Raw genomic sequence first — 27,440 nt, 5'->3', positions numbered from 1 at the left:
GTTCAAAACTAATATCAAACAACGATTTTAAACATCTTTAATACACTGGTATATTCCGAGAAATGTAATTATTGAAAAATATTGGTTAAAAACTTGAATTAAGAAATTTCAGATATTTGAATATTTTTTAATTGGACGATTATTTCGAATGTTTCGAAAGTTTACGTACGCATTTGTCTTTCAAATATGAAAACCGAAGATTTTTATTTCGCTTCGATTAGTTCAAACCACGATTACTTGTTTCTGAAATGCAAATGTTACTTGCAAAATTGTTTATTGCACATATTGTCCGTTCAAATAACATTAAAAAAATTTGTTTTTCTCTTAGTACATGACCCGTTTAGTACTGCAAGTAATTATTTTCCTCTATACACACTGAACAATAAGAAATTGGGGTTTCTTTCATAGTAACAGTTCTTTAAATATATTCCATAAATGTTTTCGATTATAGACAGCTTCAAAACACTTTTTATCACAGATAATAAACGTTTATTTGGTGTAATGAATTGAAATGCTTTTAATAACAACATTGTACCGATTAATAAAATTTTGCATGAAATTAAAAAAAAAATTAAAATATCTCTAATCTGATAAATTGAAATAAAATAAAATAAATTCCAAAGAAATATGGGCAACAAAATAAAGAAATCTTTTTGAACACATAATATAAATTGCAAACAGATATTAATTATTTGTATAAAAAAGAATTATCGTGTTTTTTTTTTTTTCTTTAACAAAAATCGTAACTTGACCATAAATTTGCTTAAATGCAGTACTCCGTTTATCATTCTATTTTGATGAAATTAGGGAACGTTTCGCTTACAATTAGAATGTAATAGAATAGAAATACAACTTTTTTAATAGTATCAAAAGAACTTTCATCTCTACATTATCAATATAAAGCTTTTTACTGTTAAATATATGTTTTGTAAACTATATGTACATTCTTCATATTATACACATCATACTACTTTACCATCATTTATATCTTTGCTAGATTAAGTGCAGCATCAGTTACTGATGAAATAAATAAGAACAGTGCAGATTTGATTTTGCAATTTACATATCAAAAGGAAGTAAAAAATACAAGTAACTTACAATATTAAGAACATTAAAAGAAAATTAATATCAAATTAGCAAAGTTCCATCTTTGAAACAGGTAACAAAGATATAATTGACGCGTTTCAATTTATACATGTCGATAATTTGTACATGCACACCACCATCGTATATGTGGATAATATTTTACAGTACGATGTACATATATACCCGATAAAAGATAACATTTTTTTTTACACTCTATTCTACAAACTGACTCTATATAATGTTTACAACGCCGAAATATAATCCCGTACTTCCAAAAAGAAAAGAAGAATGGAGATGCACCGTCCAAACTGACAGTGTTCTCAAGAACATGTTTCAAACATTAGACATGGACATGATCGGCTCCATTTCTCAAAAGTACGTGTTAGATCTATCGATTCTGAATGCATCAGATATAATTCTGGATGGAATGCTTTCGTTAGTCTTATAATTACTCGAACTCCCGCTTAGAAAAAACCCATGAGGCAAGATTTTGCAGGAATGCGAATGCACCGCTGACGCGTAGTATCCAATACATTTTGAGAACCACGAGAACCGATAGCAATGAGATTCATTAATACTGGACGTCAAATTGTTAATACTTTCCCTACGCGTTGTTACGCAATACCTTAACACGTTCAAGGAGAAACTAGCACGTGTGAAGTGCTTATACGATTTCTTGATTACAAAAGTTAAAAGAAAGAGAAAACTAGAGACAAGTTAAATTGGCAGATCTTAGAGGTTATACATACACAGAGATCAAATTAGTAGGGTGAGATTTGTTTCGTTATAAACATAGTATGTTAATCCAGTGTTTAGTCGATGTAGAAATCTCACAAAGCTGTGCTTTCTATTGGAGATGTTGCACGGTTAGGTGTACAACACTGTTCAGGAGTATGGTATAAATCCGGAGTATGCCTATCATCTCTTAACTGAACAAAGTCCAAGTCCGCGAAAAAGTCACTCTTCATAGTGCCTACTGCACTGTCAGAACCAAAGCTGTCTTGTCTGCATAGATCCACATTTTTATAACATCCACTGTACTCTGTCAAGGAGTTAGGCAATTTGTTATTGTACATTGACTTCATGTCTATAACCGACTTTTTAGAATCGTTGGACTCCAGTTTCATGCCATCTTGGATGGATGTGGTGCAGTCTTTTTTATTATCAACGTGAATCTCATTTTGCGTATTATAAATAAGGAAATTATCATTTTTGGTGAGGCTTGAATTCGAGTAGAGACTATCTGTATAACAAGGTGCAGCATTCTTTCGAAAACTATTATCCTCTTTCTGTAATGTATTATAAGGCGAGTAGTCGTTGTACACTTTATCCTTGTGTTTTGCTGTACAGTCTAATACTGTGAGACTTCCTTGCCTAGATAAAATACTACTAATGTCCGAGACGTTACTCTCCTGCCTCGAAACCCTATCGTTCGTAAGTCCGCCTTCGTCGATTTCTCCTGAACTTACAGTTACTTTTGATTGCAACGAAGTACCAGCTTCGGATTGACTATTTTTCTGCGCGGAAAATGCATTCTTTGGCGTCTCTTTTGTGGGAGAAATCTTCGTTCTTCTCAAGTAAGAACCTGCCGAAGACTTCATAGCGTCACTGCTCGCCTTCTTGGAATCACTATCGTTCTGATCGTCAAGCTTGTTCTCCTTCTCTACGACGTTCATAGATTTTCCAATTTGTCTTAAATAGCCAACCGAGTTCGAGTTTGCATCCGATATTTTAAACTTGTTCTCTAACTTCGTCCTCGAGTGACTGATCAAATGATGCTCGTTGGACTTCTCCATTGACTTGAAATTCAAACTGTTATTAACCTTGTACGAACACTTGTTATCGTTAATGTATTCAGGAGTGTCCGATAAAGAGCACGGGCTCGCTCTGCCCACATACCTGATTTTTTCGATTGTAGGTATTCGATTCAGGTTACATTCAGTCTGATCGTTGTGCCTGACGCAAGATTCCTGTTTATCGCCAGAAAGGCGCGGCGATGATTCATTCGATTTCACAGTTTGTCTTGCGAAACACCCAGTATATCCACTATTGACTTCAGGTGAAATAACGATGTCTGGTTTTTCAATTGCAATTTCTTTGGATCTTGAATTCTGTCTCGAATATCGACCTGTACTTGCAGACGATTCGTTCGTTTTGCTGTTCTGCCTCGCATACCTTCCCCGAGAACTGATCACGTCAGGCACCTGAAGCATATTATTATTTTGTAAAGGTTCTTCACGCTCTAGCGTACTATCTTGGCAACCGCTACATCGTTTCTTCTCCTGATGCACCTGACCCTCCTTGATAGGCTTTAATTGAGGTGCAAGAGTATCTGGAGTCGTAGACTCGCTAGTGCTTGTACTTGAACCTGTATAGTTTCTAATATCGAACTCCAATTCCAATGGCAATTCAGCGCCCACCGATAAATGCATTGCCAATCCCTTCAGCCAAACCTGCATCAGCTCGAAGGGTGGCCTTTTGTCGGGATTCAAGTCACAGCAAAGAAATGCGATTCTGTAAAACATTTCTGGGCAATTGGCACAAAATTTTTCTTTAAAGACATTCTGATTCAGACCAAAGTCCGAGGACCTTGGCAAGTAGTCGGGATCAGCTTGAACGCGTCCTATGATCTCGCAAACGACGATACCGAAGCTGAATATATCAACTTTTTCGTCGTACTTGTTACCCTTCATCATCTCAGGAGCCATCCAATATGGATTTCCAACCACTGTGTACCGTTTCTTCCGTTCCTTCTTCGTAGTTTTCGTTTCCCCGTCGGAATGTCTGCTGTATTTGCGATTATCGGGAGAATTACCGTTTTGTATTATTCTAGCTAAGCCGAAATCAGCGACGACCACAGTCTTGTCCTCTCGCACGAGACAATTGTGCGAATTCAAGTCTCGATGAATGATATTCATGGAATGTAGATAAGCCATACCAGCAGCAATATCTTTAGCGAATGATGTTCGCTGTTCCCATAGTAAGGTTTCGTTCGTGTCGTGCAGCAGAGCTCTTAGAGTTCCGCCTGATATGTACTCTGTGACCAAATGAAGCTTTTTGTCCTTGTAGAGAACGCCGATGAATCGGAGAACATTGTTATGATGTAACGATCGTAACACGGCGACCTGTTAAATTCGGGTAAAATAAAAAGCTAGGGTGACAAGTACGAATACATGCTGACATAACGTAATCATTTTACCAACATAAAGTATAGACACAATTGATAATGTTAGAATAAAGTTATTGCCGAACAGATGACTTACCTCTTTCAAAAAGTTCTTCTGAGCTTCTTCGTCCACTCTGTATAATTCCTTTAACACCATAACTTCGTTGGTATCCCTGTGCGTGACTTTGAACACTTGTCCAAAGAATCCTGTGCCCAGAAGTTCACCTTTTACTAGATCACTGGCACGGAATATCCTTTGGTTTTTTGGTTCTACTCGAAAGGATCTAGTCCTGCTCAGATCACACGTAGGATTTGTTGGTGAAGATCTGCAATGTAGTAAATAATTATGTTATCTGCATATAGCTATAAAAAATTACCTATGTAAGACTCAAAACTTCTACAAATAAAAAAATATTTTGTTTGTATTGTCAAGTCTCCACTTCCTAAAAGAGAATTACTTCTTGAATACAAAACAGAAAAAAAAGAAAAATAGAAAGTTTAAAAATATAAGTACCAATTCTAAAATATAAATATTCTTCCTAAAAGAAAATTTTCTTACTGAATAGGAAGCAAAAAAAAAAAATACTAAATTTTAAAATGCAAGTACCAAAAATTCATTTACACTTCAACTGTGGCTGTTACAAAAATAATTTAATTGCAATTATTTCATACCCGTCAAGCAGACGCGACATGGAACTGCTACGTTCTTTGTGCATAGGATCTCTCGTTCTTCGTAATTGTCTACTTCGTGTTCCACTGATATAACCTTCGTCTCGCCGTTTAAATAATCGGTCCTTGTTTTCTGGGCTCGTTCTTGGACTCCCAATCGACGTCAACATTGCCGCAGACGGCGAAGAATATGTTGGTCGTCGCGAGACTGCATCTGGATCATGCTCGATGGTCAACTGAAAGATTAATTACATTTGTTTCTGTATTCACTCATATAATTATCATGTGATATTAGCTGAAATGTATATTAGAGAAGTGCTCCCTTCAGGATTTTGGGGTAAGTGTCACATGGTTTATCAAAGTCTTCTTACCAGAAGGCAACACCACCTTCCCCAATCTGTGGCCAGATCTTTCAGAAACAAAGTCCTTATTCTTTAGCAATATGACATCGAGTTGCTTTCCATACTCTATACATACTTTCTTCAAACATACAATCAGTACCGCGACGCTCGATAGCTGAAAGACCCAACGGGGTTATCAGACGTCGCAAGTCGTTAAGACCGTTTAGTCTCACTCACCCTCTTTTAAGACCAAATGCAACCTAAAACCCTATCATTAATTCATCGATGGCAGACCATTGCCTGACCACTCAACATCGACTCTCTTCAAAAACACGTCATTAACATGGTCAACTTGACCTGCTTCATGCTCTCGGAAACATCCGAGCCGATGCCGATACAACTTAATTTAATCAAATACTTTTTATTTAACACATACTTGATTCATCTGTTTGTTCATTCTTACAGATTACTCATAGTATTCTCTATACATTCTCACTATACTTATCTGTGTATGGTATGCCCTGTACCTCTTACAAAAGAACTAAATATATCACAATAATAGTTCCAGATACTAAATTACATTCTATAATGTGTCATAAAACATACACTTAACTTTTTATTGCTAACATGGCTCATCTTCAGTTTCATGTACATTGATATTTGAATAGTTTTCATCTGATCATTCACTCTTCCAAGGTAGTAGATTTTTGGATTAACTTGCACTCTCCCACTCACATTTCTTATTTCATACCGATCATTTGACATTTTTATATAGTGAATGATTCTATATGTATCAGAAGGTATTGCAAAAACTGAATCTCCCTCCCCATAAGAAACACTCATTCCACATTTCTTTCAAAAAATTATTTTATAAAATGAAGAATTACCTGTAAAACTGTATCCGAATATTGTATAAGATTTTCAATGTTTTCTATAGGTTGATCCTTGACTGGAGTGCCATTCACTTCAAGTATTCGATCACCAATGTGTAAAGATATGAGATCACTGGACATATTCAGTCTGTAACACATTTTGTGTGACATTTTGATCGTTCATAAATGCTTTTCACAACAGTACATGCAAAACTTTGCGTGCATTTAATGTGTATTGAAGTGTAACAATATATTAAATATTACATGTACAAAAATGTAACAGGAAAAAAATTGAAATTGAATAGTGAAACTAATGTTGCATATTCATTTGCAACCTTACATATTTTATTAACTATTAAATACATATAAGATAGGAGCCATAACACGTACAAAGTACAATACATGAGTCCTTGCTTAGTAAACACAAATATGGATGAAATAAATAAAATTTCACACAAATTAAAAACTGAATGCATTGTAATCGCTATAAAAAAAAATAAAGAAAAATATATAGTATAAGTACACATTAATATAAAATTTTATAAAAATATTAAATATAAAATAAAATATAATATCAATTTCGCAGGTTTAATTTCTTAAAGTTTTATAAAAATATGAAATTCAAAATAAAATAAAATATTTACTTCTCAGATAGTTTTTAAGATAATACGAAATAATGTTATATTACGTTTTGTATTAATAATAAATTATTATTCATAAATGTATTATCAAATCATCCTGAATGTGTCACATGCTTATAAAACTATACAGCACATATTAAATGAACAAATAATATTACACATGAGAAACCTATTTTGCACAAGATACGTATTTTGCGTGCAGTTAAATAGCAAGTACTAGGAACACACTACTAAACCATAAAGATACAATATCTAGTGCATATTATTTATTTGTTATGCTGTACCTATGATTAGAGAAGTGGCAGCATAGCCTAAATAGAACCTCCATCACAGAGGCCAGCAGCTTACTGATCTTTCCACGAACATTTCTCATTAACCTGTATTTTAGTTTAATGTTATTAGAGGCTGCGTATCTGAACTGGTTCTTAAATAACCAGAGAATTATTCATGCACGGTTAAATATTTTAGAAAAGCTTTATTAAGTATAATTTGGTAATATACAAAAGTATTGGTTCCTTTAGGAGAAAAGAAAATTTTTGCATGTCTGTTTCAAAATTCATCAATTATTTATATTATTGTACGTGTTATTTTCAATATCTGAAATTTGCTTTTTAGAGATTTATAAAATTTATATAAAAAACATTGTGAATTTGCAAAAGCAAGCAAATCGTTTTAACAAAGTTTTATAAATAAGAATATATGTAAAGAGAAAAAGTACAGTATAAGAATGCATAAATATATTGTATATATTTTATATACATACTCAGATATACGGAGCAAAGCACCACAATTTCGAGGACTAGGAGTTGTGTCTAATGTCAGTTTGATTCCTCTTTGTTTCTCGGGATCGAAAGTGTTTGGAGGTATTTCCACCAATCTGATGCTGTGTGGCTTTCGAGCAAATGGATAATTAGCTGTCCTGTTAATTGGCTGCATTTGTCTCTTGTAACAACATCCACAATAGAGCTTGGACCTCTCGACTAGAGCATAACTTTCTCCATCACCAATGAAGGCTCCGCAAGAGTTGCAGGCAAAACATTCTGGGTGAAATTTGTGATCGCCTGCCAGCATAACAGGACCCGTGATGATTTGGCAGCAGCCTTGACAGGCTTCCCCATAAGCAGCCCAATAATCATCCTTACAAAAAAGTAAGCCATCGTTCTCAAAATACCATGAAGATAGATCAATATCGCATGCTGAACACCTGAAAAATACAGTTTCATTGACTGTCTTATTAAATCATTAAAAATATCAGTTGTCTATTAAAAGTGGTAGTTATTTCAAATACAAGGTTTATAGAAAAAGGATTCATTGATCATCTAAAGCTTTTAATGAAGTTATTACAATTCGACTAGATCATAATTGATTAAAGACATTTATTATTTTATGGTTCTTACTTACCGAAAACAATCGATATGCCATTCTTGGTTTAGTGCCTGTATAAACTCGTCCTCGTCAATGGCATTGAGGCAACCTGCACACGTTATTGTCCCTCCACTTTCCCCACTTCTTTGCTCTGATGTATATAGAGAATAAAATAGAATATGATTTTGATAAAGTTCATATTAGTTTTTGAAAAAAATTCACAAAATAAATTTTATATTTTACTGATTTTGCGCTTGGTTCGTTTGCTTTGGATTTTTTCTTTAACACGCTCTGTTTTGTGTATTTACATACACGTATATGGACGTACTTTTTTGCACGACATTGGTGGAAGATTTAATGTGTGTTACATACTTAATCCAGCATTAAATTTCGAATACTTCGAATCAGTAGCAGCTGCGAAAACAAACACGACGCGGTCGCATGGAAAACAGAGCGCGTCAGGGACGTGCATTAGGAAGGAAACGTGATTCACGGTTGACGTTAGGTAAGCGTTGGGGAAAGCAATTATCAACCAGCTGACAATAAATCAGACGGTTCTAAAGCGAACGAAGATTGTCAATTGAAGAAATGTATCGCTGAGATTACGATAGATCTCCCGAAATATTGTACCCTTATGAGCATGCGATCGGAAAAATACAATTGAAAAGAACGCATAAATAGTCTCATGAAGAGCGTGGGCCAGAAGACTTGGAAAGCAGGACGCCCACGCGATTCACAAAGCGTCAAGTGTACACACGAAATTGTCGATCAATCTTTATGCCGTGCACGACGCTCGAAACGTTACAAGTTTTACACCGTGAATTCCGTCCACTAGTTCGAAAATAATGTTTAACTTTGTCGAAAAAGACGTACCCTTTGATGAAACTTCATCCATCACAGCATCTAGGCTGACACACTCCCACTCCGCGTCTCGGCCACTGAATATAGAGCGATCAGATTCAGAAACCATTGTCAATGCGGCGCGCTCCGCGCAGCGGCGGGAAATTTGAATTTTGATTTGGACTGTATCGTATAAAGTAAGAACCAAACAATAAAGCTAATGATAAATATCAACAAACGAAAAATTGACTTTTGTCTAGGTATTTTTAACCTGGTTAAAATTTTCTATAATCTAACTTATTTTATAATAAAAATCAAATCGTTCGTTAAGAGGTAGTCATTTATTTTCACAATATTTGGTCTTTGATTTTAATCAGTTTATCTCAGATACAATTTCGTATTTAATTCACCTTCTCGATATTTTTTATAAAGAAAATATTTTAATATTTGCATCGATGCATGAACAAAGCGTATACATATTACAGTATCGTTATAGATCGTCCACTTGGGGGACGGGTACAACTTACAACAAAACTGTCCTCTATTTTGCAGTTCTTTTGTTCTTTGCCACGGCGAATGCGACAGACTGCAAATGAGCGAGACGGCACATAACGGCGGCAAATTATAAAGGGTCGCTCGAGACTTCAGCGACTTCGATTGTATAGAAATACAGGAAAATAAATATCCTTTTTTGTTTTTTAAAGGAAAGGTTATTGAAATTTATAAAAATGGTAATTTGATGACAATGAAAAATTCACTCACGGATTTATTATTACAGGAGGAAGCATTAAAGATAAGAAATGAAATTGGGATACCGTCTTCAATCGATGCCAGTAGGGACCGGTTAACGAAATTTACAGATCGTTTCAATATAAAGTTAGTTATTAAAGCCACCAAAGACTCGAGGAAATTTTATGGTTTCCCACTGTCATGTGCCCTCTCGCTTATACGCAGTCTGTCGCATTCATCGCGGCAACCATAAAAGCAGTGGACGGGGTAGAGAGACTACTTACAACGAAACACGAATGACGACCTATAACGAGACAATACTGTATATGATAGGTACTATACAAGTTTGCGAATTATTAAGGATATTTATTAAAAATTGTGCAAAGTTGTTAATTAATTCTTCGCGCTGCTTCGGCGTTGAAATTTAATTAATCTATTATTATAATTAACAATAATCATTATATTTATAGCACATATCTGACGAATACTAACTTGAGGTAATGTATGTGTAAATAATTTGACATAAGCATTATTACATGCAGTAATAAACATTAAAAACGTATGGTATCATAAGCTAACATATACTCTATTATTATGTATAATAATTAAACAATCAATCAGATACTTATAAATCTAGATACATTCTGCATTCGTTAATACAGCGTAATTTCGGTAATCCGATGTACTATACCACAAATATTCAAACAAATATTTTTATGCGATTACAGCTTTGTTGAAAAAAAAAAGTATGTCCGATCGTTACCGATGAACCTAGATAAATATTTATGAAGAGTTTTCAATGCAAAAATGTCTTATTCTTGTTATTCAGTTGGTGTTCCCAATTGATCATCAAAGTCGATCAAAAGTCGTTAAGAAACAAAATGTTACCGAGGTATTTCTGAAATGAGTGTGACGCGCTTAATTGATTGCACGCTTTCCCGGCTGACCTTCTCGAGATTATTTACAAATTCGAATATCGTCCTCGATCGATCTTTCCTGGTCGCATCAATTATTTGGACTCGAGGGCCACAAATAATGGACTGACGGTCGCTTGTAGGTACTTCTGCGCGTAAGCCTATAGCAAGCTTACATCTGAGCAGTTTAAATCACAGTAAAGAGATTGTGCAGGATCGTTGCCATTGATTCTTCGTACTCCAATCATCAAACTTTTTCTCGATACACCGATCAAAATAATCAAAGGATCAGTTTTACCGAGCAACTTGGACACATTAGACGGAAAAGTCGAAGATTGTTTCGTGTCGATTAAAATTTTTTAAACAGAACACAATTGTTTGATATACAGATTAACAAGCGGTGCGTAAAAAGAAAACAGTATGTCTCGAAATGTCCTCGATGCCTCCAACTATTTACTCAACTGTAGAATAACCTGTGTGAATGGCAACCGATCCCCTAATTATTTTGATCAATATTTCAATTACTACAGTATTCTGGACTAATCTACTTTTGCATAAAATTCAAAGATTTCTTTGAATGTACTTATTCAAAAGTCGAAGCTATCAAAGAGGATAGAAAATCGTTAACCTTGAGGAATCCATTGGTACTTTGAGTTTATCAAGTTGATGCAAAAGTAATTCTTTTTTTTTTTTCTTTTTTTTTTAAACGAAAGTACAAGAAAATATTTATCATCGGTGATCACGGATGTCCATTAACTCGATTCATAAATATTCGAATTCTCGTCCTTAATGTTCTCCTTTCGCGCAAAGAGTTTCATCACTTCTGGATCAACTTAATAAAGTATCTTAATCTAAATAAGATCGCAGCGATGCTGCGCGCCATTATGCAATTGCGTGCACATTTCGCGCAACAGCAAAGACGGCGTGTGATATGCAAGAAACGCGAACCTTGTTGCAGTTAAACCTTCTTTCATCACGCTTACGTAACAATTGTTTAACAATCGTTTAATATCGTATCTTCTACGACGAGAAACTCTATCCCAAATCCATCTGAAATACGAACCCTGCTTTATCTATCGGACAAATTTCTCGTAACAATTGCTTTTGCAATCAAAATAATCTTCTTCTCTGCGTAATAGCAGAAGGTAAATTATCTACGCTGGTACTTTTAAAATCGTTACACGTTAAAGAGTAATATTGAGCAGTATGTAATTGTAAAATTGTTTCACCAATGTGCACGTATGCGGTTAAATTTATAGAAATTTTTAATAAACCCTTCGAGTGCGAAAATCCTAAGTCTCGACACACCCCGTGCGCAGAACTTTCGTAATCACGTATGTTGTACACGGTCGTTCACCGTAAACGATGCACCGATCGATCGACTCGTAAGCGACCGCAACACCCGAGGGGTTGAAAAATCTAATCTCATGGTTTTCCGCAAGAAGAAGCTGTTATTTATTTATTATCTTTTTTTTCTCCTCTTCCAAATCTCCGGCGAGTAATGGAAAAAGTTTCTTTGAAAAATATTTCGTTCGTTGCGCGTCCCACGTGCCACTTTTGACGATCACGAAACGAAGGGTCGAACCGTGCATTTGCGGAGCACATGTTGGCCTCGGCCTTACGTTTGTTGCACCGTAATTGCAAGGACGACAGGTGACACGCAACGAACGCGGCCGTTGTTACATTTACATAGCCGTTTCTCGGTTTCAGGCTCCCCGTTCTGGCCGTTAGGTTCGCTTCGTTGCCCTCGAATTCGTTACTCGACGATCAAGGGCGAGAAAATAAAAGTGAGCGCGAGCGCGGCTCAACTCTCGATAATCCGTATCTCGGTCGACCTTAATACCCCCGTAAAACCAGAGAAACGGTAGCCGTCCTACTTTAAATATCTCGACAACTTGGTCCCAAGAAACGGTAGTAAATTGTTTACTTCTGACACCACGCGTGTCCAAATTTTCGTATTGTCGTCTATATTATTACTCGGAACGAAGAGAAGAAACATTTATCAGAAAATCACCGATGTCTTTCGTTTCGGTAAATCGGAGCTCTCGATGGTCCAAAGTGAACTGTTCAATTGAAATATGGTCGTTCAGCCACCCCCGTCCCATCGTTTATTTACCTCTATTCGTCTCTCGACCCAAAAATCTGCCGATACAAGCTTCCTCGTGTTGTACAGACTCGAAGCGATATCGTGAGAGGAAAAACAACCTCGACCGATTAAATTTGCGTCCACTTGGACGATCCCTAATCACGAGGATTTCGCGCTACGAAAACAAAGAAGGTAAAGCTACCGTTAAATCGGTGATCTTGATTTTCCTGTGGGTCCCGCGATTTTTAATTCAACATTCTCGCAAGAGAACGAAGAGGGATATGTTTGTTGAAACCCTGTATAAAGTCATGACCAGGAGCGTTCGATCCTCACCGAAAGAAAGACAGGTAGCGCGCGAGGAACGCGGCCGATCGTCAACTCGCACGTGCAATTAACTCGCTCATTGGGACTCTGTTAACTGGCACTGCTTCAAAGACTGCCAGGTCCATCCTTCTTGCGTTTCCGGAGTAGCTAGTTTATGTTTAACGGCATCAACGGAACGTACTTGTCGCTGGGGCGGAATTTGTACTGGGAACACAACCGGTTGGACACGGATTCCGGGTAGCCGTTTCTGTAACAGAACCAACGATCGTGGAATGTTATTGGTGGAATTAGTAACAACGTTCATGGAAGCAAACCCCCGCAAGAAAACCGTCACCGCAACCGTCACCCCCTACTGAGTCGAAAGCAATTTGTATGAAATTTACTGTCTCTCTTCAAGCCTCACGTAGACGTTGATGTTTCCATTTGAGGATCTCGCTCATCACTTGGAACACCTTCTTCACGAACAGAATCTTGTGGGTGTAATAATCTCGTGGCGACTCGGTGATCTCGTACTTTGGCGAGTTCTCCCAGTAAATGGGGCAACTATGGGATTCGATTAGGGTTAACTAATTAAAACTAATCTGGAGAAACGATTTTCTGGACTGTTGAAACTAATCTGGAGAAACTATTTTTTGTTTAGATTGTTGCATCGCGTTCGGGAGACTTCTCGAAGAGAAGTCCCCTTTAACACCTTATTTGCTATTTCTTTATCGACATTTTTCTTTTTTCTAAGAAAGGACCACTTACAAGGAGACCTTACCTTAGTGGAAATCGCTTTTCAAACGGTGGTCGATGCAGTTTATAGTGCACGCATAGTAGCGAAACATTCTAATAGGTTTTTTCAAACGAGATATTTTCATTTAAAGTTTGATACGCACACAGTAAATGAATCACTTAAATCTTTTCAACAGAATAGTGGGATCGAATTATGACCTCTCTCGTTACTTTAATAGAGAGTTTTTATTTTTTACGAATGGTTTTAAAATCTCCTCTAAATAAACAGCATGTAAATCTTTTGTTACTTTTCCAGATTTACTGCAAATGACAGCTACATTTGCATAAGTCTGAAGCAAAAATCAATTTGCCTTTTCACTATTGGCCCAAATTCATTCTTTTTGATAGGTTCTTGTAAACATATAAAATGGTGTACGGACACTTTTTCTAGGTATACAAAGATTACCACCACTCTAACAATTGTTTAGAGCATGTCCGAAAACAATTGGTGACAATACGAATAACCAATATAGAATTTACCTGGTAATGAATAATATAGAAAAATATATCCAACATATACTGTTATTTTACTACTGTATTTACTTCTATTTTTCATATAAAAAATTTAAGGTTTTTTCTCTTAAAATTGATGACGCACAGAATTGACATTAAATACGAAAATAAATCAAACATATTTTTGCATTTCAAAATTGTACTAAAAAAAAAAAAAATAGTAACAAGAAGCCGGGTTTCGATCCCACTACCAACTTAACCCAGACTTGTTCCGTTAAAAAGATTTAAGTAATTGGTTACTATTTACATATCAAACTTTCAATCAAGATATCTCGAAGGGCCATTTTCAAAAATTCCATTAGAGTTCTTCGAAACTAGATACGTATTGTAATTTGCATCTACGATCGTTTCAAAAACGATTTCCACTACCGTAAAAGTCCCCTTGTTATAGTATATCGATGATATTGAATTGAAAAACGAATCCTACCTCTGCCACTGGGAGCACGGACGTCTCTCACTGAAGCAAGTCACTTGTATGACATTGAAGAAGAGGGCACCCAATGTGTTGGCGACTTCCGAGTTAAGATTCTGTAGACATCTGCGGAACTTCGCGTCGCAGTCACAATGAGACCGTGTGAATGGCGAATTGTTGCATATACCGTTGATGCACTGCTGCGGCGCTATCGTGGTCGGGCAATGGTCGTGTTCCCTGCAGCAGGCATCCTCTAACGAGTGGTGACCGAGATCGTCATATGACGCCGCCAGTGTACCAGGCCCGCACCATTTTGTACCAGGATAAATCAAACCACTGCCTGGAGGCTGGTTCTGTTAAAGTGTAAATGTTTTTGGAAATTTTGGTAAAAGAAATGGGAGTATACAGATTGTAGGTAAGAAAAATTAAACTACCATTTCTTAGGATTGAGTATCGATTAAAGATGGAACAAAGTTGGATATACACTCATAAGTACAAGTTAATTCTAATACACAACCCGAAGTTCATCTGTTTGAAATGTCGGTGGAGAAGAGTAAAACTTGTGGAAGATACAAGGTGGGTATATAAAAACCATAAAGGAAATTGTATTCTCGAAGACTCGAGTTATGGAATATTTCCATAAACGAAACAACGTTAAACATACACGACGTAACAATAGTCATTGATGAAATGAGATTCTTGTTGCAGAGTTAGGTTGATGTCTATTTGACTCCAATGAGAATGGTGTAAGGAGTATAACATGTGACCATGCTTACGTCAATGCTGGGTTAACTCGTTACGAAACAGTAAACTGTAAAACATTGTTAATGGTGGTATGAATTCGATCATTCTATATTTTAAAGTTCAAGAGCGTACTAAAAATAGAGTGCACGCGATTGTTATGTTCAAATAAGAAGCTTTGACGGAAAATTATGGATCATTTTGTTCTCTTTGCTCAACTTTGAGGAAGAATTGAAAGTTATCGAGTGCAATATTTTTTTAGAAGGATTGCAACGATCTTCCAGTAATTGGTGAATTCGATATCAGTGAGATGTAATTTGAAAAATTTGGACTCTAATGAAAGGAATTGCAAGTCGTATTCTTTCTCCCGATAATAATTATAGTCAATGAGTGTAATACCTTTAGTTACCAAAATTAATGAAGTTAGAGAAAAATTCATTTGAAATAAGCTGGCGTTCAATGAATTAGAAGATCAATTATTATTAATTAAATTTGTACCTTTCCCTTATTACGAGAAGCTTTGCACGTCTCCTCGAGGTCTGCGACGAGATTGCTGGACATTTGCCGGACTTTTTTAGGATCAGCACCGAGAACCATTTTTTGTATGACTCCACGATCGGTGTACAGAGCGCAGAAGGGTGCGTTTGCGTTTAGTTCCACCATTCTAGACATGGTGGTGTCCGCCACAAGGACGCTGGCCTGGACTTCATTGCCCCAAAGGGCCGGTACGAGCAACAAGAAGACAGCGAGCATCTATAAATAAAAACATTAATAGAGAAATCTGTAAATAGATGGTACAAGCAACGAGGAAATGAATTGAAAATTTATTCTATTTCATTTTACATCATTGAGAAAGGCTATGTTTAATTCAAATTTGCTTCAATCTGAATTTCAAGCACAATTTTTGAAAACGATTTAAAGTTACTCGCGAAATACTTATTTATTGCTTTGCACTGTCTGATAATGAAATTTATTAAATATTTGAACACATTACAATTTTTTAACTATTCTATCTATGAAATAATATACAGAAATTTGTTACATATTTTGTATACAGAATAATTAAGAGAAATTACATTTATTCAAACAATATCGACGAGTATAAGTAAGGGTGTTAAAATCATGAACAGTTTCGTGAAAAAGTGATAAAAATTTATAAGATTATATTATATTTATAAAGAAAAAGAAATATTCCTGGAAATAATGAATAGCACGAAGATATTAAATTGTTTTAATTTAAGACGTTTATTCCCGTAAAGGTCGTCAATGGCGTCATTCATCGAAAGTGAAGTATTTGTCCTTAATAGCTGGTCAATAAACCAAATGCATGTATTTGGTTTTCGATGAGAAAATTTTATTCTCAGACCAACCGGTTTATTCATTCTTCGATCACCAAGAATTACACCCGATAATGAGAACGTCAACACTAGTAATAAAGACAGTGGGTCAATGATTTGCAAAGATTTCCTAACATTTGAGTAACTCCGTGAAGTTATTCACTATACACATATATCGAAGTTATTGATGTTTTAACCGCATTTTCACTTAAATACACAATAGCAATATCATACATAATAAGGAATACACGAGGCTGGTTAATTACTCGCTGCAGAAAATGAATTATTTTTTCGTGCTTGAGATACATCGAAAACGACTATCAACGATATAGAACTTGTATAATTAATTGAATAAAAACTGATACACCGAGGCTAATTATCACGCACGAAAACCGAACAATTTTCTCACTTGGAGATATACTTTCTGAAATTTTCATTAATATTAATTAATAATCATTCTTTGCAATCAATTTTAGCATCCTTTAACATTATTAGATCTGTATATCACTTACAGTACTGAAACTAAGGGTTGATATCACGGTACAATAAAAATAAATAATAGAATTAATTATGGTAACATTATTTACTATTTTCTAAGACATTATTTTATTTTATTTATCGGGAAAGCTTCATTCTTTACATTGAAACATAATTTCAACAACATTTTTATTGATCGAAATAAATATTTATATACTTCCTGACACAAATACACTTTTTCTTCTGACTACTATTATCTAATGTAATCAAGTTGTGTCGTGATAAAAAGACTATTGAGGTATTGAATCATTCGTAATAATTTTTTGAGATTTTACCTCGCTTTAGAAATTCATTGCTAGAAATATTTTTTATTTTACGATAGAATATAGTTTTTCTTATAACAGTACAGTGTAAAATATATGATTAATCCAATACAAAGGTTAGCTACATATACCATTCACAAATGAGTAATGTGATTCGTGAATAAAAATTTCGTGAACTAATGAATGGGGGAAAGTGTACCCAGTTATCAGGGATGAAAAGAAAATACATAAGATCCCCACTGTTATCGTTCACTATTTATAGGATCAGTAGCGTCAGAATATACTGAACTACTCCATGTTAATCATCCCCTAGGAATGCTCAGCTGTAGTAACTGACATTCGAAAGAAACAAATAATTCGAAGAAACGTATAAGGAAGAAGAATATGTTTTTGAAAATATTCTTATATATGTGAATGATTTATTATGATCCACTAATATTTCACTGAGTATATCAATAAATGGAGACGAACAGCTGTTGTAGACGAGATAACTAACTACTGAAGTTGCTCTCGAGATTTCAAAGAGATGCAATATTCTTATTCCATGTTCGTTAATTTATACATTTGATAAGGTCGTGTTGCTCTTTGGCTAAAGTAACGCACATCGTGCGGTTACGATATCATCTCCGGTCATAAAAATACCCTGTAAATAGGTGATAAAACTTATAATAAATATCATAACAATTTTTCTTTTATTTCATTCGTAGAATATTATGCAATGAATAACCTTTCTTCGCTTTAAAACGTAAATGTTCGATTAGAACAATTCTGTCCTTGTCCGTTCCTTATCAAAATCGAAAATATTCGTTTAAAATGTTTGTTTACGTACCGAGTGTCCCATTTATAGAACATGATACTTGATAACTTGGTACTTGATGGATTAGACGACGCCCCCTTTTCTGCTCTCCCTATGCAATTGTTAAATGCTACGGGTATTTCCATGATCCAGGACTAAATAAGAGAATTCACATCGCGATGTCACGGATCTAATAAAAACTGATTGCGTTACGTGACAGGACAGCGTGACGTTTTCTTTCTTAATCTGTCATTAATCGTTGCTCGTTGAACGCCGAGTTCGAACAGATTGCCCTGCAGGAATTCCGGTCGCTTTAACGAACTAGTTGAGGGGATAGAGATCAATTAAACGTCGTGAATCGATTCGATTTTCCTTGCCACAGGTTGTATTGTCGTAACGGAGATTTCTGCCTTGGTTCTTTTCTTTGCTAGGTCGATTCTCTTGACGATAGCTTTTCTTTTTTTTTTTATTACTTTGATACATAGAACCTTAGATCGTTGGGATTAAAAGAAAGACCAGATAGCCATTTTATTCTTGACCGTGGATACCTGAGAAAAATATGGATGCCTTTTCTTCTTCTATTTTATAAGACACATACGAGTCAAGTGTAAGTAAGAAGTATTGCACTACAATTCTTGAGAACAAATCCTTTGTTGGCATAACAATAACGATCATATACTACTACGTTAATATTAACTTACAAATTTATGTATTTAACTAAACATGGTAGGAAGAAAACTAACATTCTTTGTCTAGTGTTATTATTAATCTTTTTAGCTCTCTTCAAGCATATATAATCTCATAAACTTTGACTTTAAACGTTTTTAAAATACTTTTTGGTACTTACTTTGAATAGTTTCTTTAATTGTACTTAAAATATGAGAAACGAACTGAAACTTTCACTAAATGGTGATTAACTTGGAATGTATCCCAGAAGTATCGATTCGACAATTAATCGCGTTTAAAGCATAGTTCAAGGTACACAAAAGTTTCTGGATATATTTTCCTGCGAGTAACCAAATACAGGAACAATCTTTCTCTCTTTATTTTCAAGTTATCTTTATTAAGGTTTTTTATTAATGCTGCAAAACTTTCAATTGTGATGTATATTAGCTGAACGGATGTGTTATATGTACAAGTACAGTTTAAATTAGTATTTAAACGCAGTTTCACAGAGGTAATTTGTAATACGTGATACTGCAGAAGATTCTATTATTAGCATAATTTGTCATTTTTGTCCACATCTTGCAAGGCGAGCATCAAGGTGTTCGTTCGTCCTTGCGTGTACTCCATTCGTTACGTTGGAGGATCGGTTCTGTAATTTAAATAACACGCTTATGTGCGTGAGTTATTCAATATTTCCTGTATTTTCATGTCCACACATCTATTCTCTACATTTGCCTACATTATAGGATAAATACAAAAAGAGAGTTTTTCTGATACACCTTTTTAACATTATTTCCAAGTTAATCTCGCGTATAACGGGTATCTTAATAACAATTCCCTTTTGTCTGACCCTTGTCAACCTTGCTCTATATCTATCAATGACAATTCTATTTCTTCCATTTCACCGCCATCAAATCATTCATTCAATGGTATAATACGCATTCCAACTAGCCGTGGGATCAAGTTCAACACGTACATCGGATCGTCTAAGATTTATTTCGTTAGAATCGAACAATAGATCGTTTACATGCAGTACCGTAGCAAAAAAATAAATCGCGAAAAGAATCTTATTAATACAGCTGACCGTACGTTAACGATAAAAGTAGAAACATTACACAAGAAGTGTTCGATAAGAACAGAAACGCGCTACAATTTTCTTTGATTAAGTTTGAATCCTATTTACAAGTACTGCTATCATTTTTCTAAATACTCGTCAAATTCCAAGATATTCTCTCTAGGTTCGATTTTAATTGTAAATATATTTATTTTTATTTTTAAATCCCCACTATCGACAGTGTATACTTCAAAGTATTCGTCTTATCGAATTCGTGTGTACTTCCAAGTACTCGTACCACCGTTAATTGCAACGAGATAAAATGCAAAAACACTTACAGCCGATTCACAGAAATTACCACTGCGCTACAAGAACAATCCACCATGAAGAATCTCTTCGTTCGCGGAGTCCTCGCTCCAAAGCTTTACGTTTTCTCACATGTTTCCGAATTTAATTATCTCTCGTCGCGAGACACCGTTACGAATTACGAACTTATCGCGACGATTTCCACGAAGCATCGACTTGAGCGCACTTGAAACGAATGAAAAATTTCCACTTGAAACGAATCGAAAATATCGCGAAAAATCTCTCCGGGGAGACCGAGACTCGCTGAAAACACGAGCGTCGTTCAAGACCCGCGAGCTACACCGAAAATGATGATAACTTGGAAACACGATCAAGAGTCGTTGGTCGGTGCCGTCAGTGATTAATAGGAGATCCCAAATGCGACGTGAGCATTCGAGGCAGTGACTTGGGGGAACGCGACGCGACTGATGGTGGACTTCACCTTTCTCGAGAACCGTTCCCAAAGATTCCTTCAAGGACAGGTTTAAGTAAGGTCGCCAGGAGATAAGGAACAAAGAAACGTTGAAAGTTTCGTACTGGGTGTCCTTCTGATCGAAATCGCGAAAGTGGTTCGATTGATCAATCATCACGAGGGGAAGAAGAAACGATGTATTTCCGGTTGTAACATAACCTCTCGAGGGGACGAATCATTTCTTCGATATAAACAGAGATTTCAACTGACCTTGATCTATGATATCCGTTCGTCTTGCGACGATGTTGTCGTGTTATGTCATTGGAAAATTTCATTATGAATATTTATTCGCAAGTTTAATCGTCACTTCCAGAGTACGATATTTTAAAATAACTCGAGACTGGAAATAGAAGTACGAAGGTGGAGGCAGGCGTCTATCTCGTCTTGTTATTTAAATAGTACCGACTAACAAATATTTACGATCGAAGAGTTCGCTGTATTTTTTAACCTCGATGATGATTTATAATCAGGAGCATCGATTTGCGTATTCATGAAAAATCATTAGAACGTTAGAGAATTCAATAAAACGAACCATGAAAAGAAAAGAAATAAAATTGCATACAGAAAGGGATATAAAATTGAATATATAAATGAAATAAAATATAGAAAGGGTATAAATGAATATAATATAAAAGGGGTATAAATGGATATAATATAAAAAGGATGTAAATGAATATAATGTAAAAAGGATGTAAATGAATATAATGTAAAAATTTTTTTTTTACACTTTACACTTTAACTCCAATCGCTGCTTTACATTCTAGATCTAGTTCTTTTTCAAGGATTGTTAAACGTAACATTGTGGTGTATCACTTTTATGTTTATTTAATAACATATTTTCGTTTTGTATTTTATCTTAAAATTTTTATAAATACTAGATTTTTTAATGCCAAGGAATCTTTGCTGTATTAGTTACCATTAAAAAGAAGAGATGTCTGCGAATACTGACAACAATTTTGTGAATCTCTGCAAGAAACACGATTCTAAATAGCTTTTAAACAGCCTTCGGAGATTGCTGATTATGAAATGTGATAAATTAACGAATGCTGTCTATTCGGAGGTTTCTGTGTAACGGATTTTCGAAGCAATTGCGCAAGTCGATACGCGGGATATAGAAGAAATAATTCGAAGAACCATTCCTTAAAGTTTGCCAGAACTGTGGTCCTGGAAAGATTTACGTACTCTTTTTAAGACTATCGAAGCTACATCGGTTACAGTATTTCTAAAATATAATAATTTGAACGACAAATATTGAAACGAAACGAAAGTACAAAAATCCCTCAGCTCGAATTAATAAAATTTGTATTTGGTAATTCAATATTAAATTACATAAGAAATATCGAATGTATCGTTTTATAAATAATGTAGACGAAAATATAACTGAAATAAGAAGTACACGGTAATAGTGAAAATAATATTGGAATAAGTACTGAAGTATTAAAAAATTAAAGTAGTGCTCTCTCACATGATTAGTGTCTCCGGTGAAGTCACTTAAAGCAACAGGTAAAACGAATACATAAAGAGAAACAGAATTCCAATCATCAAATAATACGTACCAAATTACAAAAGAAATAAGACCGAGCTTTTACAGAAAATAATTGGCGATCGAAAATGATTTCAATTATTCGAACAATTTCATGGAAATACAAATGTATTTTAAATGATTCAAGATTCAAGTACCCATCGACTCCAAGAACGATACTCTGTATTTACAATATCAATTTCGTAAAAAATAACGTTCACTGTGCCCGGCTAAAAATAATCAAAAATTCCAACCGATAGTAAAAATCGTTGTCCTAGAATGTTTACCGTAAAGCCCCCTTTAAGACTACTACACCGTCGCGAATAACACTAATGCAACGAGAACGATCAACTTGAAGTTAAGTCACGATCAATCTAAATTTAAATAACAAAATGCAATAACGTTCTCGGACAACCGGATCAATGAAATCGGTGTCTTCCAATGGTTGGGCTCATCGGATCGATAGGAAATTAATTTCATTAGCCCGATTAGATCGTCCCAGTTCGGGAGGGGAGGAGAGGGCTGATCCTGAAAGCGTCACGCGAAGCACCCTCACACTGGCGAAATTGAAGCAGATATCAAGAATCTGGGTCAGCGGGGCTCGTTGACGAACTTGTCTCTTGAACCTGCGAAACACATCGGCCGGACAACCCTATAACCGTGGCGAATCAACTACGACTCGACGACTCTGACCCACCTTCGTTACTTTGAGGGTCACTTGTAAATCATTATCATCGTATCTAATCGGGCGCTGTTCAATCCTTTGACGAGCACAATTTTCACCCTTTCGTTCCTACGCATTCATTTAAAAACAATATTTGCTCGTATCTTCTTGTACGTTAAACGATGTTCTCGAAGTGACCAATCCCCTCCCCGGTAGTGAATACCGTGGGACGTTCACTATTTGCAATAGTTTGAGAAATATTCAATTCGAAGGAGTCGTTTATATATAGAATTATTGGACACTTGGTCGAATTCACGGACACGTTTTTATTATAGTTTTCGATATAGTAACTCGCAGCGACTTCATTCGTAGAAATAATCGATACGAAGCTAAAATTGTAATTGCGATATTAATAGAAAAGAGAAAACAAACTTAGTGGAATTGTATACGTATTAATATTCTTTGTATGGTTACAAACTACGCGGTAAGTTTTTTTTTTCCTTTTTTGTATTAATGTTGTAATTATAATTTTAGGTACGTATCAATTCTTTCTATCGACGAACGCCTAAATGTTACGATCGAAGACTGTAATACATATATTTATAAACTCGATCAATCATCCAAAGTGGTTTAATTGGAAAAATAATTAAGCCATACTTGATATAGAAGCTAATGAGAAATGTTAATATATTTACAGTCAATTATTACAAAATTATATTGGTGAAATTAGCTGTCTACAAACAATACATAAATAGTAATTCTGGAATTCCTTTCTACTAGAAAGTTGGCATTTATAATGCTTTAACTTGTAATCTATGATAGACTCATTACGGTGACTTCCAAGTCGTTGATTACTAATAGACTAATTACGATGAGTGGGGTGTCAGCGACTCATTTTTAAATTAACTTTTAACGATCGTTATTCCTTCTATTTCGAAGAGAAAAAGCTGCGACCGGAATATTAACAATTGAACAAGACTCTCTTATTAATAATATCTTAGAAGCGTGAAACAATCAGGATTTTACTATACACTTGAACATACAAATTTCACTACATTTTGTTTCTCTCGAGAAGAGAGAAATCCATAAAAACAAACTATACCCAGATTTTTAATTTGAAACATTTTTCAATTTAAACGTACTATTACTTTCGATCACAATCAATATCAAAATTATTGTTTACTTCTCTCACTCGTGTTTCACTTTTGAATTTTCATTACCTTTTATCGCACAGAGTGTGTACTGTCAGTATTCGATAGAAGACAATCGACAATGCAAGTAAAGTAATCGTATAAAATTCTCCTTCTGTAAAGATCACAACAATGAAATTATCCACAAGGAGTGTAAACGCGTGGACAAACAAGAACGCAAGACCCAAGAGCAGCCAGGAGCAGCCGAGTAGTAAAGTTAGTGCAATACCGAGGAATTAACAAAATTAGCGGCGATTTAACGCCGAGAACAATTCTCGAGGAGAATCGTCGCTCGTTACGACACGTCCTGCGCGAGCCGTTTAAATCGATGAATTACCCTGTGGAAAGTTCGTGCACGTGCAGCGGCGTGCATGTGCGTAGTCGTTGCACCAATCGCGAGCCAAAGGACACCGTCGCGAAGACCAGTCGGACGTTCGAACGACAAGTTCGAGCCGTGATCGACCACGAGATTTCTTCGTACCGATTGAACGCGATCGTGCAGGAGACGACGCTCGAGTCGACGACGGAATAACACGAAAAGCACTGAAAGAAGAACCAAAGCGCGCTGAGCTGCCACCCCCGTCTGCGCACCCCCCAAACCGCAACGCAACTCGAGCTGCTGCAGTGCGCAACAACCCCTCTGAGCAGGCTACCACCTTCGCTTCGTAGTCCTGTGAAATTCATCAAGGAGACGTTGATACGAATTCCTGGTACTATTTGTATTTATATCGGTTCATTTCCTAATAATAAATTATTCATTCACAATTTTATAGCACTTTTATCCGATTCTACGACAAATGAGAGTATTTGTAATGGAAACAATTTTTATAATGCTCTTCTTACAGAAATACGTGTTTCTATACAACTCAATCATTTCCTAATAATGAATTATTAATTCACAATTTTATAGCACTTTTATCCGATTCTACGACAAATGAGAGTATTTGTAATTTTTATAATGCTCTTCTTACGGAAATACGTGTTTCCATACAACTCAATCATTTCCTAATAATAAATTATTAATTCACAATTTTATAGCACTTTTATCCGATTCTACGACAAATGAGAGTATTTGTAATGGAAACAATTTTTATAATGCTCTTCTTACAGAAATACGTGTTTCCATACAACCCAATCACTTTTTTTTTACTATTAAAAGAGAAAAATTTTGTTTCGAATTTGTCCGTCAACAGTATTCCATCTAAACGGCTGAATGGATTTCAATGAAATTATATTTTTCTATCTCAGTTTCATATTCTTATCTCACGACCTGATTAGACTTTCAGTAAAATCTATGTATATGGATAATGATGATTAGCTCTTGTAGTTTTACGATCTTTTGATGGGTACCCAGAAAAAATATTTTGAATCAATATTAAAGCGAATTAAATTCCGCATCGTGAAGAAAAAATTAAATAAAATCTTATTCGTTGCGTTGTATTCGTCTCTGATGATTTCAATTCCTACGGAGCTTGGGCTTTAAACAACCTTCAACGTCATTGACCTATGAAAGTTATCGAAAAAGTGTTTATACTGCGACCATGACCTAGGTAAATGTAGACACGAGCAAAATTATCTAGATATCAATTTCGAATAACGAGCGAGTAAAATAACTTTTTCTTGTTAAATAAATATTAGAAAATTGTAATTTAGTTTTCATTTTTGTTGAAGGCAAATACACTGCATTCAATGTAGTACTTGAAATAATTGAAGGGTCACTTAGTTAAACGATGTAACCGATATATTGATAACTACCCCCGATACAGTTGAAACATTCAGAACACATCTTTCATTCCTGATATTTAAGCGAGTTCCTGAAATTCGTGCATTTTTTAAGATTATTACTCAATATTCCTATTTAATTCCTGGCACGTACATGCATTAAAGAAAATATACTTTGAATAATGTATACGAATGAGGATATGTGATCAAAATGTGATATTAGGTTTTATCATGTTAAGATAAATAATTATACCAAGTTCTTGTTGAAGTAGGTTTTTGGAAATAATATTATACATCTATTTTTGACTTCGGCGAAATGACCGTTTTGCGAGTCTTTTGTAAATCAAGAATACGTGTTTTTAAATTTCTATTGTATGATATTATTAACTTAACAAAAATATTTCATATTAGTCAATTGTAAAGTAGAATTATCAAAAGGGTGCCAAAATTATGCATTGGAATTTTTCCATAATTAGATACTACATATCATTGTCAGTAATTATAGAAAAGGAACAATATATCAACTGTTAAACATAGAATATTTAATATTGTCCCTTTGTTAAATATTTTTATATTCCTTTTATAATAACAATTGAAATAAAATGATTTTCTTTCGTTAAAAAATTACATTTTGGCACTTAGTCCTCCTGGTTCATCAATTTTGCAATTATACAATAGAACAAAATCCACTGCAACCCCAGCATTAATGATAAAAAATAATAGCATCTTTATTACCTACAAAAATAATTAAAATAAACGAAACCGGCAAATCCTTTTCTGTTAAAAAAAAATGATACCTAACAAATCTACCAAACCTTTGTAAACTTCTCTCCCTAAGGATCACCCTAATATCTTTTATAATCTGGCATCCAAAGGCTAGTTAATTAACCCTCCAGAGACCAAAGACACTGGGTCTCCTAAGACTTTGAATGGATGAAATTGAATCAGTGAAATTTCAAGAAACGTGAGAAAAATTTGACACAATTTCTGTAACTCTAAAATATTTGACACAGTTTTGAATCAACTTAAAAAATTGAAGGATCCTAAAAACCCAGGAAAGATGCCAAATTATAATGTATCTGTGAAGGGTTAATAAACTCACCTTAAAGTACTGTTGCATTCAGTTTCTATTTCGTGACCCTATGTGAATCTTCAATGGCTCTACGTGATTGCGACGTCCAAGGGTGGATGTCGTCGGATGTCCTCCAGCCGAAGCAAGATTCGCTTTATCTCTCCTCAACGGCTGCTATTAGACTGATCGTTGAAACAGATCGTCAGGATACTAATATTCAGGGGCATAGATATATGAGCCCGTGGTCCAGATGCGTTACACCGGGGAGATTCTAAATCACGTGATAGGCCGCATGTTTATAACTATATAACATATAACTGTCCGCTG

The 27,440-nt window shown here is 35.2% G+C and overlaps 3 protein-coding genes across 5 annotated transcripts; all 3 read right to left on the bottom strand.

Moving 5' to 3' along the window:
• Nucleotides 1-740: 740 nt before the first annotated feature.
• On the bottom strand, nucleotides 741-9,058 carry Limk1 (LIM domain kinase 1). 2 transcript variants are annotated; one of them, XM_076316870.1, is made up of 8 exons: nucleotides 9,014-9,058; nucleotides 8,177-8,291; nucleotides 7,539-7,979; nucleotides 7,060-7,152; nucleotides 6,150-6,282; nucleotides 4,925-5,157; nucleotides 4,350-4,578; nucleotides 741-4,211 (listed from the first exon to the last, which is right to left on the bottom strand). In XM_076316870.1, the coding sequence occupies exons 1-8, from the start codon at nucleotides 9,033-9,035 to the stop codon at nucleotides 1,917-1,919; spliced, it is 3,561 nt and encodes a 1,186-aa protein (XP_076172985.1). In that variant the 5' UTR covers nucleotides 9,036-9,058; the 3' UTR covers nucleotides 741-1,916. The 2 variants fall into 2 exon arrangements, with proteins under 2 accessions (XP_076172985.1, XP_076172993.1); XM_076316878.1 differs by lacking the exon at nucleotides 7,060-7,152.
• Nucleotides 9,059-9,302: 244 nt separating this feature from the next.
• LOC143144415 (acidic phospholipase A2 PA4) lies at nucleotides 9,303-27,303 on the bottom strand. Of its 2 annotated transcripts, none has more exons than XM_076306786.1 (4): nucleotides 27,144-27,303; nucleotides 15,972-16,226; nucleotides 14,748-15,085; nucleotides 9,303-13,280 (listed from the first exon to the last, which is right to left on the bottom strand). In XM_076306786.1, the coding sequence occupies exons 1-4, from the start codon at nucleotides 27,159-27,161 to the stop codon at nucleotides 13,181-13,183; spliced, it is 711 nt and encodes a 236-aa protein (XP_076162901.1). In that variant the 5' UTR covers nucleotides 27,162-27,303; the 3' UTR covers nucleotides 9,303-13,180. The 2 variants fall into 2 exon arrangements, with proteins under 2 accessions (XP_076162901.1, XP_076162912.1); XM_076306797.1 differs by lacking the exon at nucleotides 27,144-27,303 and adding an exon at nucleotides 20,465-20,602.
• Nucleotides 20,561-25,260, bottom strand: LOC143144421 (uncharacterized). The gene is made up of 2 exons (XM_076306810.1): nucleotides 24,657-25,260; nucleotides 20,561-20,657 (listed from the first exon to the last, which is right to left on the bottom strand). Exons 1-2 carry the CDS (start codon nucleotides 25,001-25,003, stop codon nucleotides 20,561-20,563), a joined length of 444 nt encoding a protein of 147 aa, XP_076162925.1. The 5' UTR covers nucleotides 25,004-25,260.
• Nucleotides 27,304-27,440: the final 137 nt, after the last annotated feature.

The sequence above is a fragment of the Ptiloglossa arizonensis genome, chromosome 1, assembly GCF_051014685.1.
Source record: "Ptiloglossa arizonensis isolate GNS036 chromosome 1, iyPtiAriz1_principal, whole genome shotgun sequence".
NCBI classification, from domain to species: Eukaryota; Metazoa; Arthropoda; class Insecta; order Hymenoptera; family Colletidae; genus Ptiloglossa; species Ptiloglossa arizonensis.
Note: the sequence above shows the minus strand (reverse complement) of the source record. Positions and strands in the feature narration are given on the sequence as shown.